Here is a 14,847-nt window from a genome sequence, read left to right on the forward strand (position 1 = left end):
GTCCAGCTTGTTGGAAGAGAAGACTTTCAAGAAAAAAACTACCACTTAATGTTGTATTCTAGTAATAATACACAACATTTGGACACATTTAAAAAATTAATGGCCAGCTCATCCTAATGGAAATTATTAAAATAGCTTTAGACCAGGGTTCAACAAGCCTTTTCTGTGAAGGAAAAGACAGCAAATATTTTAGGCTTAACAAGCACCATACAGTCTCTGCCACAGTGTCTTCCTTGCTTTTTTTAAGTTGATTTTGGGTGGTGGTGACTGTCTTACAATGCCACAAAAAAATGTAAAAACCACTCTTACTTCCAGGCCATGCATACAGACCGTAGTTTGCCCACCCTTGCTCTAAACCATGAAAACAGGACACTTGACATACCAAGTTCCTCACAGCTAAATCCAAAGGTGAAATCCCTGTACATTTCCAGATTACCTCTTTCAATCTCTCCAGTTCATTTTGGAGGGCCTGCTTGGATATTTCCACTTCAATCACTTGCTGTCGGAGGGTTTCATTTTCATCTTCAGCTTTAGCGCGCTTTTCCTCCACAGTTTCAAGTTCATGGTGCAATCTGACAGATACATCTTTGGCTACCTGCAGAGACAGTCATCAGGATATGAAGCCTTCTGTGTGCTAAGGTTACATTCAAACAACTTTTGAGACACAATCATTGAGTGATAATGGTATTACACCACAGAGCAAAGACCTTATCCAATATTAACAAACTTATATTTAAAGGAGGGTATTAGATTAAAATGTTATACCCACATTATGAGGAAGAATACAGCTTTTATATTGATTAAAATGCCACTTTAGCCCTGGCCAGTGTGGCTCAATTGATTGGGCATTCTCCCTCAAGGCAAAAGGTTGCCAGTTCGATTCCCAGTCAGAGGACCTGCCTGGATTTCGGGTTCAGTCCCATGTTGGGGCTCATGTGAGAGGCAACCAATTGACGTTTCTCTCTCACATCAATGTTTCTCTCTCTCTCTCTCTTTCTCCCTACTTTCCCCTCTCTCTAAATAAATAAATAAAATCTTTTTTAAAAAACTTAAAAAAAATAAAATAAAAAAATAAAACGCCACTTTGGATAGCCCTATTTCCTTGATAGGATAACACCAAGAATGTTAATTCTGCTCAGGTGAAGATGCTTTAAGTGATAAATTTGAAATAAAAATAGTAATAATAATAAAAATAAACATTTCACATGGATAAAAGTGTGGTGACTGCTGGGAGGAGGGAGCTATAAGGGGACTAAATAGTAATGGAAAAAATACAAGATTAAATTTTTTTAAAAAACACAAATATGTCTGTTCCCTAAGTAATACTATACTATATGCTAAAAAAAAAAAACCAAAAAAACAAAATAAATCTGTAGTAGATGTTTAATGTAGTCAACTTTTAAATTGTCTCCTGTGGTAAAATAATTGAATATTAAAAGCAGTTAAACATTTTTACTTTCTAAAATGAAATGAGAAAGATTTTTCAAAAGAGATATAAATCACCCTTATATCACATCAAATGACATTTTATAAGCGGTTTATAAAGTTGATAAAATTACAAAGATTCTTTCCCTGCTATCATAATGAAAGGCTAAATGAGGTTTCATAAGTACTCCCATAATAGGAAGACATTATATATAATTCATCTCCAGATGAATGATTTGATAATCAGGGCATGAGAAAAGCCATGATAGCCATGGAGAGAGCAAGTGGTTTAAAGTCTAGGGTTTCTTCAACTCATTCCCATTTTTGTCAATGTTTCTCAAAGATACTTTCAACAATCAGTTATGATCCTATTTCTCCTTCAGTTAAATCATCACTACACTATAGAAGACTCATTTGGATTATGGTAATGTCAGGTTTTCCATGTCCTAGAAAGTTAAATAACAATAAAAATGTTAAGTGATTATGGTCAAATCTTAAGAGAGGTCTTTGGCTATAACTGAATTGATAATCGATAGATTTTTTTTAAATACTTCAGATCTTTAGAAGGAGTTTCTGTATAATTTACATACAGTTGCCAAACCAATTGCCAGTATTAATTATTTTTCATTATAGATCTATTACTATGATTCTTCTACTTTCTTTTTCTTTTAAGTTTGAAGATTCCAGTTCATATGACAGATTTAAATCTTGGGGCATCAAAGACATGACTATACACACCCTATGAACCTTTGAACACACAGTGAACAAAAAGCGTTCATACTAAAATCTGTTGAAAGAAAGAGGAAAACACAAACAGAACATTAGGACTCCATGGAAGTGGTGTCTGAAGGCTGCATTTTCAGATCTGTGACCCCACCTGCAGCAGCTCCTTCTAGGAAGGCACGTCCCATCAGCCCCACTCGCTCACCTTTAAGTCCTGTTCCAGACTTCGGATAAGTTCACCATCCACTTGACCAGTCTCTGCCACTTTCAGACTTTTTTGCTCGGCTTTCCTGAGGCGGTACTGCAGGATTCGGCAGTTTTTATTAGCACGGTCCAGTTCTCGCCGAAGCTCCTGCAGCTGGTAAACATCTTCCTCTAAATAACTGTCCCTCATCTCCTCCATTTCAGCCCGGAGTTCATCGAGCTCATCCTACATGAATCAGATGGAACAGATTTAAAAGCCAAGTACGTCCAAAAAAAAAAAAAAAAAAAAAAAAAAAAGCATGCCCTCCCTCCACCCTGCTAAATGATACTAAATATTAACTCTATGTACACTAACTCATCGGCTTATGGCCACACCTGTGTGATATGGCACAGGGACCTCTGGTAATTCTTACATGAGAGAATATCACCAGATGTCTGTTCAAATCTTCTGGATCCAGAAACTAAAATCCAGCCTGGATTATTCACTGTGGCCTATCAATATTTATTCCATTTCCAACATTTTCTTCCATAATCACAATCGTGAATGAAATAATTTTGCAGATAATTAAACCTTTAGATTCAAACCGAACATTAACCCTGTCTCTAAGCCACAATCCACATTCAAAGGTGAATCAGACAGACCCTGCCTTCAAAGCATGTAAACTTTAGTGAAATCATAACTGTGACTGCCCTGAAATTAGAGCATACCTGCCCATGTCTCTAAAATCCTTTTCCACAAAACAAATCTCAGCACTGACTAGATGATTTCCAATTCTAAAGACAGAACCTTTTGCATTGTTTCAAGTCACCCTTATATCACACACAGCGTTTTTTTTTTTCATTCACCTATCCTTTATTTCCCACCTCCATTTTACTTTGCTGGCAATATGAGACCCTCTAGATACAGGAAAAACCCAGGTAATGTCCCTGGCTCCCGTCCTGCATTCCTCCCATTCTACAGCCAGCCCGGTGCTGCCGGCCTAACATGGAAATACTCGGGGGTGCTCTCTTCCCAGGAGCCATGCCCTCCACCCCTCTCAAGGGACAGCTGCACAACAGGGAGTTCATCACATGGGACCCCCTGCTTCCCCTCTCACCCTCTCCTCCTCCATAGTCCATTCTCTCCCCAGAGTTATCTTTTTAATATGTAACTCAACCTCCTCCCATACTCAAACCCTCCAGGGCTTCCCATCACACACAAAAATTCTTCAAAGGCCACCCCAGGATCCCTGAGGCGTCCCCCTTCTCTCAGGTCCCACAGAGCAGAGGACTGCTCAGGCCTTTCGCCTGTGAGGCCCTCTGCACTTCGCGCTCCTCCCAGCACTTAGCAAAGCTCCTTTCTCATAATCTGGAAGGCACGCAATGCATTTGCTGACCACCTCACTGCCCCCCAGCCCCACCGTCTGTTGTCCTTTGCCTGCTCTATTTTCTTCCACCTCTTATCGCCATCAATGTATCATCTGTCACCCACACTAAAAGGTATGCTCCACGAAGGGAGACATTTTGAGTGTCTTATTCTTCTTTGCATTCACAGCACCCAGAGTAGTGTGAGCCCTAGAGGCCATCAATAAATATTTGTGGAGTGAATACACAACACGAGTTAACACAGAGAAAGACCAAATCATAAAGATGACCAAAATCAGACATAATTTTCCCTTTGCTTTGTTCCAGTCTTGTAGTCTAATTATAAAAATTTTTTTCCCAAGCCCCTAGACATGGCTACAATACATGAGATATAAATTCTACTGAAGCCCTGGCCAGGTGGCTTGGTTGGTTGGAGGGCTGTACCATATACCAAAAGGTTGCAGGTTCGATTTCTGGTCACAGCACTACCTTCGTGGTGAGTTCAATTCCTGGTGGGGGTACATACAGGAGGCAACCCATCCATGTTTCTCGCACATCTCTCTCTCTCTCTCTCTCTCTCTCTCTCATTTTCTCTCTCTCCCCCTTCCTCTAAAATCAAAATAAATCCTTGGGTGAGGATTTAAAAAATCCTACTTAAGTATTATAAAATATTTTAACAAGAAGCAATTTAGATGGAAGGAGGTTAAGCAAAGCATGCTAGGAATTTTCCTGATTTGATTCATAACTGATGATTTAAATGCCTCCAGAATAGTATATATACAGTCATTCCCATTTGCTTTGCTCAATTAATATGGAGGCTCAAGGTGAAAAAAAACCTCTACAAAACTTCACCCTAAATTCTCAGTTCTCCTCCTGTCATTCAGTTTGCTTCTGGATTCTCACCACTCTTACCACTCTTGCTAATCCTGCATTTGTTTTAAAACTGAGGATTTACTTACAATAAAACACAGCTTCCCAATATCAGAACTTCAGATAGATAAGAGATTGAAGAGAGAGAAACCCCCTGAAGAGTATTTTTATCCTGCATAAGATTAAGTACAAAAGTATAACAAATAAATTGGGAATCCTTATGGAGCAATACAAATCAGCACAAATAGGGTGAAGGACAGTTCAACCTCAACTGTGTACAGTGCGGTCTATTGGAAAGCCAAGATGTGCCATTTCATTCCCTCAGCCCCAGCCTGCAGATTCTCCTTTCCCTGTCCACACTACCCTAACCAAGAAAATGGTTTCCATTGAATACACATCAACAGAATGGACTGGCTGGGCTCTTCAGGGGACAGGAGAACTCAGTTATTTCACGAAGGTCCTTGCTGACCTTCAGCAAAGAGGCTGTAACTGATGCTGGATCCCTACACTGAGGCTTGGATGACGCACTACAGGAGCTGTGCCCTGACCCAGCCCATGCTGGAGGAGACCAACTGCAGACCAAAAACTTTAAATGGGCCTTGTGGATGTCATTCTTTTGATACGAGTATTTTCAAAATCAAGGTCAAGTTTCACCCAGATTCTATTCATGAATATGATGAATCCCACTTTGAAAGAGCCTAATCTTTACCCTTGTGTCTGAAAACAGCTGAGAGGTAATTATGTCATTGGGTAACTAATAAAAAACAGTTTAGTACAAGCAATAATCAATAAATAAATGTATACATACAAATATACAGCTTCTGTGGCCATTCTGCTCATGGAAGGAATTTGTTTGTGATTGCTTTTCCATCTGGAAAGCTTCTCCCTAAAAAGCCTAAGTCTTTAATGCCTGTTACTCAAACTAAAGTTTTTTAAATGTGATATAGCCATAAGAAGATATAAAATACAACTTCCAGGCATAAAAATGTTCTCTAGTTTTTAAACTTTATAATAGGAGAGCCCTCATCAACCCTGATATTAAATGCTGGATATATTATACAGATGTGGAACCAACCACTACAGGCTCAAACAGCTGTTTAAGGGCTATATGAATCTATACCTCCAAATCATTGAGAAGGCCAGGTATAAACAGCTAGTATTTGTTGGCATAAATAATTACTGACACTAATTGCACTGAGGCAAAAATAGGGACCATAATTGCATGTATTTGAATCACTGCTTTTATAGCTCATATTTTAACTAAATTTGTAGAACAGGAGACATCCTTTATTAGGCCTTTACCTTCATTACTAACTCTGTAATAACCCTTTCAGGAACATATTACCCACTTTGCATAGGCAAGGAAACCAAACCCACACTGGTTAACATGTCCAAAGTCCCAGATAATGAATGGACGCTACACTGCAAACCCAGGCTGCCCAGTTCCAAATACACAATCTTTCCAATAAATAGTATATATTATTTGCAACAAACAGGACAAATGAAACAATAACAGGCTTTAAATTGAACTTTTAAAAGCCCACTGGCAGCGTGAAATAACAAAAGCAGGCTAACGTTCAGAGCTTGACATTGTCAGTGTGTGAGCATACCCATTATCACAAACAGTTTTCAGAAAAACAATGCAGGGCTTCCGGTCAAGATGGAGGCATAGGTAGACGCGCTTTGCCTCCTTGCACAACCACAAGAAGAATCGCACCCAATCTCAAAACAATACCCAGAACTGCCAGAAAATCGAACTGTATGGAAGTCCAACAGCTAAGGATTTAAACAAGCCACATTCATCCAGACTGGAAGGAGGGGAGGAGATGGGAAGCTGGAGGAGGTTGTTCGAGGTGCAGCGAGGAGAGGCAGTGGCGGTGGAATGGATGGCCCCACATTTTCGTGTGGTGGATACAAATTGGCAGGGATACCTTGGGAGTGAGAGATCCCTGCCCCAGGCCAGACCACGCAGCCCAGGGTTCCAGCACAGGGAAGATAAAGCCTCACAACTACTGCCTGCAAAAACCTGTGGGGATTGGGGCAGCTTAAGAAACTGCCAGTTTCCCAGGAGAGTCAGTTTAAAGGGCCCACACAGTGCTAGAATGTGTGCAAACCCACCCACTCTGGGAATCATCACCAGGACAACAGCTAGAATGGTGCCAGTTGCATACGGGAAGTGGGTGAAGTGGCTGGAAATGGGGTGAGTGCAGAGCAAACCTCAAGAGACCAATCAATGGCACTGTCCCCTTTCCAACCCCTCCCCCGACACAGTGCCACAAAGCAATCAAGAGGGTTGCCCCGCCCTGGCAAATATCTAAAGCTCTGCCCCTCACAACTTAACAGGTATGCTAAGAGAGGGAGTCAAAGCAGCTCTATCTAATACATAGAAACAAACATAGGGAAGTTGCCAAGTTGGGGAGACAAAGAAATATGGCCCAAATGAAAGAACAGAACAAAACCCCAGAAAAAGAGCTAAACAAAATGGAGATAACCAACTTATCAGATGCAGAGTTCAAAACACTGGTGATAAGGATGCTCAGAGAAATCATTGAGTAGGGCAAAAACATAAGGGAAGAAATGAAGGCTATACTAAGTGAAATAAAGGCACATCCACAGAGAACCAACAGTGAAGGGAAGGAAGTCAGGATTCAAATCAATGATTTGGAACATAAGGAAGAAATAAACATTCAACCAGAACAGAATGAAGAAAAAACAAACCAAAAAAAACAAGGAGAGAATAAGAAGACTCTGGGACATCTCCAAAAGTGCCAACATCTGAATCATAAGGATGCCAGAAGGAGAAGAAAAGCAAGAAACTGAAAATTTATTTGAAAAAATAATGAAGGAAAACTTCCCTAATTTAGTGAAGGAAATGTACATGCAAGTTCAGGAAACACAGAGAGTCCAAAACAAGTTGGACCCAAGGAGAACCACAGCAAGACACATCAATAATTAAGATGCCAACAGTTAAAGATAAAGAGAGAATCTTAAAAGCAACAAAAGAAGAGAGTTACCTACAGAGGAATACCCATGAAACAATCAGCTGATTTCTCAAAAGAAACTTTGCAGGCAAGAAGTATTTGAAGTCATGAAAAGCAAGGACCTACAACATTACTCTATCCAGCGAAGCTATCATTTAGAATAGAAGGGCAGATAAAATGCTTCCCAGACAAGGTAAAGCTAAAGGAATTCATCATCACCAAGCCATTATTACACGAAATGTTAAAGGGACTTATCTAAGGAAAAGGTGATCAAAACTATAAACATTAAAATGACAACAAACTGACAACTATCAACAACTGAACCTAAAAACAAACTAAGCAAACAACTAGAACAGGAACAGAATCATAGACATGGAGATCATTTGGAGGGTCATCATCTGGGAGGGTGGAGGAGGAAAATGGGGGAAAAAGTACAGGGATTAACAAGCATAACCAGCAGATACAAAATAGACAAGGGTTGTTAAAAATAGTGTAGGAAATGGAGAAGCCAAAGAATTTATATGCATGTACCAGAGACATGAACTAAGGGGCAGGGGATTGCCAGAGGGAAGGATGGTACTGGGGAGGGAGGCAAAGGGGGAAAAATTGGGATAACTGTAATAGCATAATCAACAAAATATACTTTAAAAAAACATTGCAATGTGCAGCAAAGACATTAATACTCCCCTTTTTTAAATGAGGAAACTGAGATTCTAAAAGTTTAAGTAGCTTCCCAACACTATAATCTGTTTCAGAGATGGGATGAAGCCAGTGTTTCAACTCTTCATAGAGCCTTGAAAAAAGGCAATTTTCTGGTTCAGTGAAAAAGAAGTTACAAGAAAAGCAAATTATAAACCATGTAAGCTGGCAGCAGACACTTGGAAAGCAAACCTGTGATTATTCAGATTAGGGTCATGATGGATAGTGATTTTCAAACTAACTACATTAATTTTCTGACAGCATGCTCTAATTTGTATTAAGGAACTGTAAAGATGTCTGCCATTTAAATGTTTAAGAAAACCAAATCAAGCAGAACATATAATATTTCTGGCAGATATAGTTTAGACATAGTAAGTAAAAGTGAAAAAATGCTGTTGTTGTTTATACACAGAAATTAATAAGACAAAACTGTCCTTAATCAACAGTTTTATATTGAACTAACATCAGTCTGTCAGATCCTTAAATGTTAGATCATTATGTTATTGAAGTGCTCATCTAGTTTTTTAATTAAATATATTTTTCAAATTTTGTATATAGCATGAAATCTTGAAGTAGTATGAACCTCTTAAACTATTCCCCTTTGCCCACAATAACAAATTAGGCCTTATTTTATGTATCAAATTAGAAGAATAACAAGATACCATGTGTGCACTAGAGTAAACCAAGATTAAAATGAAACGTTTCAATGAAAACCTCTATGAGGATAGTTTTAGCCACAAATATAAAATAAAACCCAAATCCATGGTTTCTTAGTATAACTGATGAAAACTCTTTATCATACTGATAATTTTATTCAAGTTGTAATCTTCTTTAAACAACACAAAATAAATAACTACTTTTGATTTAATAACTCCTCTTTTAATAGACCCAATTTGAACAGGAGGAGGAGTCATCTGGCTACTGCTGCAATAATTCTGTCTTCTGGGAGTTGCAGACAGAAACTATTGTCTGTTGTAATATAAAAATAATCCACCTCAATTCCCTCTGGACAATGGAAATGTTCTCCACAAAGTCCCAGCTGTAGCCTAGAAGGTACAGGGGCTACAATGGTAGGGGCTGCTACCATTGTTTACCAAGTGACAGTTCGCCATCAGCTGATGAGCCATTTGCTCTGGTGTATGTTATTTTGCCACCCAAGATGATGACAGCAGCTCATGCACAGAGTGAATGAAGAATGGATGTGGAAAGTGGAATGTCAGGAAGAATGGGCATGCAGTCCACTCTAACCCTTCCAAAGGAAAAGGGGGAGGAACGAGTGCCAGAGGAGGGAAGGAGGAGCTGAGGCACTCCAGCACTGCTTGGCCTTGCTTCACAGCGTCCCTGTCTCCGGGCCACACTCCTCGCTTAGGATCCAGGCAGCCAAACGTAACAAAACCATTTCAGAGCTTGAAACTCAGGAGATGACCTCAAATGAGAAACAGAATGGTTAAGGTTGAATCAGTGCTGATGCGCTGCATCCTATAAAACCAAAAAGACCTTCCTGATGCACTCCCTGAGGAAATCATTCCTCTCATTTATTTCTCTGAAATAAAGAATTCAATGTTATTTGTCCTTGTACCTAGCACTGACTTCTTTTCCAACCAAAAATAATTCTTACGAAACAACTGAGAAAGCAGAGCAAAAATAAGCAGCCCTTCCCCACACCAATCCCTGCTGATCCTACAGGACACCCACACTTCGGAGTACACTATTTGGGAGCAAGGGTGGGGATGTTGTGAGTGCATCACCGGTAACGTGAAAAGCATTTTCAAAAGAGGCCAATAAACTCAGAGTGATTAAATCCTCCTGAAAAGCCTGTGAAAACAGAGAACATAATTAATATGTTCACAATGAGCACTAAGGTCACCTGATTATCTCAGGGCACTCAAGCAAAACACAATGGTGGCAAGCAGGTGGGCAGGACAAAACACACCAGCAACATTTTGTAGAAGTCCTCATCATTAAGAAACATGCTTGCGTTTGGTTTGAGAAGGAATCAAAGGCCTTTTGATAACTCAACCTAACTGTTGACCTTAATTTCTAAATATTTCCAAATATATCTGTATTCACCAGAGGTACAGGGCCAAGAAGGGTGCTCTTCTGTGTTTATGAAAAATGAACTGAGTGAGTTTTGCATTTTCCATCGGGTCACTTTGGTGATCTTTGATGAAGGTCAGGGTCAGGGACAGGGACAGCCCCCTATAGCACAACAGAAGGCATGTACTTCTCTGCTACATTAGTGATTTTTAGAAAAATACAGCAATCTGGCTAAAAACCAAGAGAATTCCACTTGAATTTATTGATTAATAAGATATTCTCCTATGGTTTTGCAGGCCTTATTTTTCTGATTTGTTACCTTATGTCTTTCTAGCTCAGAGAGTGTGGCCGTCTTGTGCAGTAATGATGACAAAACTGACTGGGGAAGGAATGTAATAATTAACGTGGTCACATTCCTCAAGAATATAGTGAAATAAAATTTCCTGAGTCTCTTCTTGTTAGATAACATTTGAACAGAGAGATGCCCTAGCCAACTGCCAGAGTTCTGGGCAATAGTCCCCAGGAAAGTAGTAGATCAAGGATATACTTTTACCCATCATCTAAAAAAGTACCACTGAGCAACAAGAGCAACACAAAGAGAAGTTCCAACTTACAACGGGCATGCTCTAAGCACCACATGCAAAGGACATGCCTACTGCCTCTTCCCCATGAGGTCATGGATGCTCCCCGCCAGACTTTGCATAAGTGGGCAGGCTCACTGACCTTTGAAAAGTCTACCAGGATTGCTGTGTTTCTTTTCCAAACTGAACTATTGTAATTTAAGCTTTGAAATGACCAAACATGTAACTCACACAAAATATATATGTATATTTGTATACATATATTTGTGATCATTCTTTTGGCCTCCTCTCCTCATTCAGACCTACTCTTACCCACTTCCCTCTCCTGCTGTCAGAAAAAGGATAGGAGATGGACTCAAACACAGTGAACAGTTGGCCGTGATATCTGCTCCACAGGAAATGGCAACTGAACATTTCCCACAAATTAAACATTGCCAGTGGGACTTATATGACTATTTGGAGAGATGTTCACTATAACCCTTTCACCTAAAAAGAAAATAGATCCCTTAGGAAACCTAAACACTGGGAACGTTTTGAGCTAATACAACAAGTCTAAAGCAAGGAGCGTACTCTGAGAAAAGCCTTGCTGAAAAGAGGGTGCAGACTGATGCAGTGAAAAGAGCAAGGGCTCTGGAGGCAGGAAAAACAGAAGCTGCACCTTTTACCAGACATATAACCTTGGGGAAGTAATTTAAATTTTCTGGGTCTCAGCATCCTTGTCTGTGAAATTGGGATTATGATAAATACAACAACAACCGTACCCTATGTTGCTGTGAAGATTCACTGATATATCAAATATATTGGACCAGACTCCAGGGTCAGACATCTATTTCATTCACGAGAAACTAACAATGTAAAAAGATAAATGAAATAACCAGTTACCCAGGAACGAACACTGAAATGATGCTGGACTGCCATCATGCTGGACTGCCTACCTTAACATCAAAGATGTAATAAGCAACACCTCAAAACAATTTTTTTTTCTTGCTTAGCAGTCAAAATTTGCATAAACATCATTTAATCAGAAACACTGTGGGTCAGGGATTATGCAGAGTTGGGGTTACAAAACTCAACAAGATTATCTTTCTCACCCTTAGGGAGTTGGAATTTGTTGACGATTTACCCAAGTGCTGTTTTCAGATAGAATCACACAACATAGCTGCCCTTTCCAACACCTCTGAATTTCACCCTGTCGACTCTTACGTAAGAGTGGGTGACAAAAGCAAATGCACTATTTGAAACACCTCATTCCAAGTCCTAATCTGCTCTCTTTTCTCAGGTCTCTTCTCAGCCTCACTGTTACCTCTTTGCACAAGATAAAATCACTACTGGGCTCAGCTGGCCAGAGGAGCACTTCATAAAACGCTTCGGATTAGGAACACTCAACAGTTAACTGATTCCAGTTTGAACTGCATGCTTCACCACCATTCACCATAAAAGCCCACACCTGTGGTCGCACTGGCCAGAAACAGCCTCAATTAAGTACGTTCAGCATTTGCAGAGAAAACAGTGCAAATCATATAAGCCACTGATAAACGAGGGCCACTCCAGCGGTTTGAGAGGATATACGCCTATATTACCATCTTAACAGTAGCACGCTTATGTTTGTATCACTGGAGCTATTTACTAACCTGAGGATTATAATAAATTAAAACCACCACCCTCCATATAATCCCCCTTATTTTCTCTCAAAGCACTTCACATTTCAATCGTCTTAACCCCACCCCCACCCCCCAACTCTAAGTCTTCCGTTCTGCAGCACCAGCCGGCCCTCGTCCCCGGAGAAAACATGGACTCAGATTCAGTGCCCCAAAACTAAGAAGACCAAGAGGCCGCTGCTCGCAGGCCCTGCGGGAAAACACTGAGGAACAGGGCGGCAGAGGTTGCGATTCCCTCGAAAGTGCCAGCGTGTGGAGAGAATCAAGTGGCCTTTCTGACTCGGAGACGCCTACAGAGGCCTGAGAAGCAAAACACTGTTGTCCCTCAACCCAGGCGCTACTCAAGGGACCCCTGAACTTAAAGTTTATCACTGAAACAGTGGGGCCCTCTACCTGTGCTGTCTAAACCCCCGAGGATGACACACAGGGCGCCTGATTTCCTGTAATCACAAGAGAAGCAGCAGGCGCGTGGGCAGCCTGGGAGCCCCGCACCCTCCGCAGCGGATACGCACCCGCAGGTGGCTGGGACCTGAGCTCCTTGGCGCGGGCTAACCTGCTCCCACGGGTGAGGATGGGCACGTATCCGTGCGGGGGCCGGGTGGTGGCGGTGTGTATCCAAAATGCGACTATAACCACCTCTACACCAGCACATCGACGCGGGAAAGGCATCAGGAGAGAGAAGCAAGACTTGTGGAAACAGAAATAGCTAAGCGGGTTGAGAACCTGCCCGGACCCACAGGTTCTGTTGCTCCTTCCAGAAGTTTTGGCTTAAGTTCCAAATGCCTAGCGTGTTCGGGGGCAGAAAAGTGAAAGGAGGAGAAAAGTGCTAGTCGGGACCGCGAAGGCTGGGCTCGCGAGTCCTCGCCCGCAACCAGGCAGGCCCTCCAGGGTCGCCTCTGGGCACCTGCTGCAGAGCCGGCTGCTCACCTTGAGATAGTCATTCTCCGAGCGCAGCTCCTCGATCTCCCGCAGCAGCTCCTCCTCCTCCACCGCCGGAACCAGTCGCGGCGGCTCGCCCGCGCCGGGCTCCTTGGGGGTCCCGGAGACCACCCGCTCTGATGGCGCGCGCCCCCTGGCATCCTCCGCCCCGCTGGGCCCCGGGGACCCTGCGGGGACCCCGCCCGGACTGCTCCGACCCGCAAGAAAAGCGCTGGCGGCGGGGGGCGCGGCGAGGAGTGCGGGGGGCTCGGGGCTGACTAGGGGCGCTCCCCGAGCCGCGGGATTCGTCCCTAGGGCTCCTCGCAGGGGTTCTCGGTCGCTAGACCCCGTGCCGGACTCGGCGTCGCTGCTGGCGGCGGGAAGCAGGCGCTGCTCGTCCGACAGGGGTTCGGAGGGGCAGTCCGAGAGGTCCGAACTGCTGTCCGTGTGGCTGATGCGGGAACCAGGGGCAGGGGTGCCGGTCGCGGAGGTCACGGCGAGGACCACCGCAGGGACCGGGGCGGCGGGGGTCGGGGGCCCGGCAGCGCGGGCTGGGGGTGCCGCGGAGCAGCGCTTCGTTTTGCGGCCCTTAGCAGCAGCGTGGAGAGGCTCGGAGGGCCCAGGCGACGGCGGCGGCGGCAGTTTCCCAGCCCGGGGCAGCGACTCGGCGAGCGCCGCGCGAGCCGCCCTTCTGGGGCCCGGAGCGGCCTTGGCACCACCCGCTGTCCTGGCCCCGGCGCCCGGCGGCGGCTTGTCCTTCGCGCCGGGTGCGCCGCCGCTGCGCCGGGAGAGGCGGCCGGGCGCGGCCAGGGTCCCAGGCGAGGGCGTTGCCTTGCCGGCGAGGCTGGGCGAACGCGGGGCGGCGGGCGCCGGGGATCGGCCGGCGGAGGGGACGGCCGGAGCCGGGCCGGGAGCCGCGGGGCGGCCCTGCAGGTCCTTGAGGAACGGTCTGGCGGGCGAGGGTGCGCGGTGCAGCCGCCTCCGCTCGGCCAGCGGGTGGAGGTGGTGGTGGCGGTGGTGCTGACCGGGCGGCTGCGGCTTAGCGTCCGGAGCGCCGCTCGCGGGACCATTCAGCGTCTCCATGGCCGGGCCCCGGACCACGGGCAGCAGCTCGGGCGGCAGATGCTCCGGGTGGCGGCGGCAGCGTGCAGCCTCCCAGCGCGCTGTCTCATCACTGCCCCCCAACCCCACCCGGTCTGCGCCCAGCGCTCCCGCGCCACCGCCCCCTGCCCCGCACCCTTAGCCTGAAGACCCCGCGGAGTTCGCCGCTGCCTCGCTCTCTCCTTGCTGAGGTCACTGCCGCTGGAGTTCTCTGGACACAGCAGCGCGGCGGCTTCCTGCTGCTGGCATTTACTGGACGCTGCGCCCTGGGCTCGCGGATGAGCCGCTGCAGCCTCGCACACGGCA

General features: G+C 44.4%; 1 protein-coding gene across 11 annotated transcripts in view; it reads right to left on the minus strand.

Annotated features, from left to right (window-relative positions):
• Nucleotides 1-14,603, minus strand: part of MTCL1 (microtubule crosslinking factor 1) — a 138,414-nt gene extending 123,811 nt beyond the window's left edge. For 10 of the 11 annotated variants that reach the window (XM_054587378.1, XM_054587374.1, XM_054587375.1 and 7 more), the window contains exons 1-3: nucleotides 13,450-14,603; nucleotides 2,354-2,578; nucleotides 437-595 (exon numbers count right to left, since the gene is read on the minus strand). In XM_054587378.1, the coding sequence (XP_054443353.1) occupies nucleotides 437-595; nucleotides 2,354-2,578; nucleotides 13,450-14,523 (1,458 nt within the window). In that variant the 5' untranslated portion in view covers nucleotides 14,524-14,603. The remainder of the gene's footprint in view (nucleotides 1-436; nucleotides 596-2,353; nucleotides 2,579-13,449) is intronic. The other variant, XM_054587382.1, reaches the window with a different exon arrangement.
• Between the last annotated feature and the right edge of the window lie 244 nt (nucleotides 14,604-14,847).

Source organism: Pteronotus mesoamericanus, unplaced genomic scaffold, assembly GCF_021234165.1.
Source record: "Pteronotus mesoamericanus isolate MK-2021 breed Mesoamerican mustached bat unplaced genomic scaffold, CSHL_Meso_final scaffold_118, whole genome shotgun sequence".
NCBI lineage: Eukaryota > Metazoa > Chordata > Mammalia > Chiroptera > Mormoopidae > Pteronotus > Pteronotus mesoamericanus.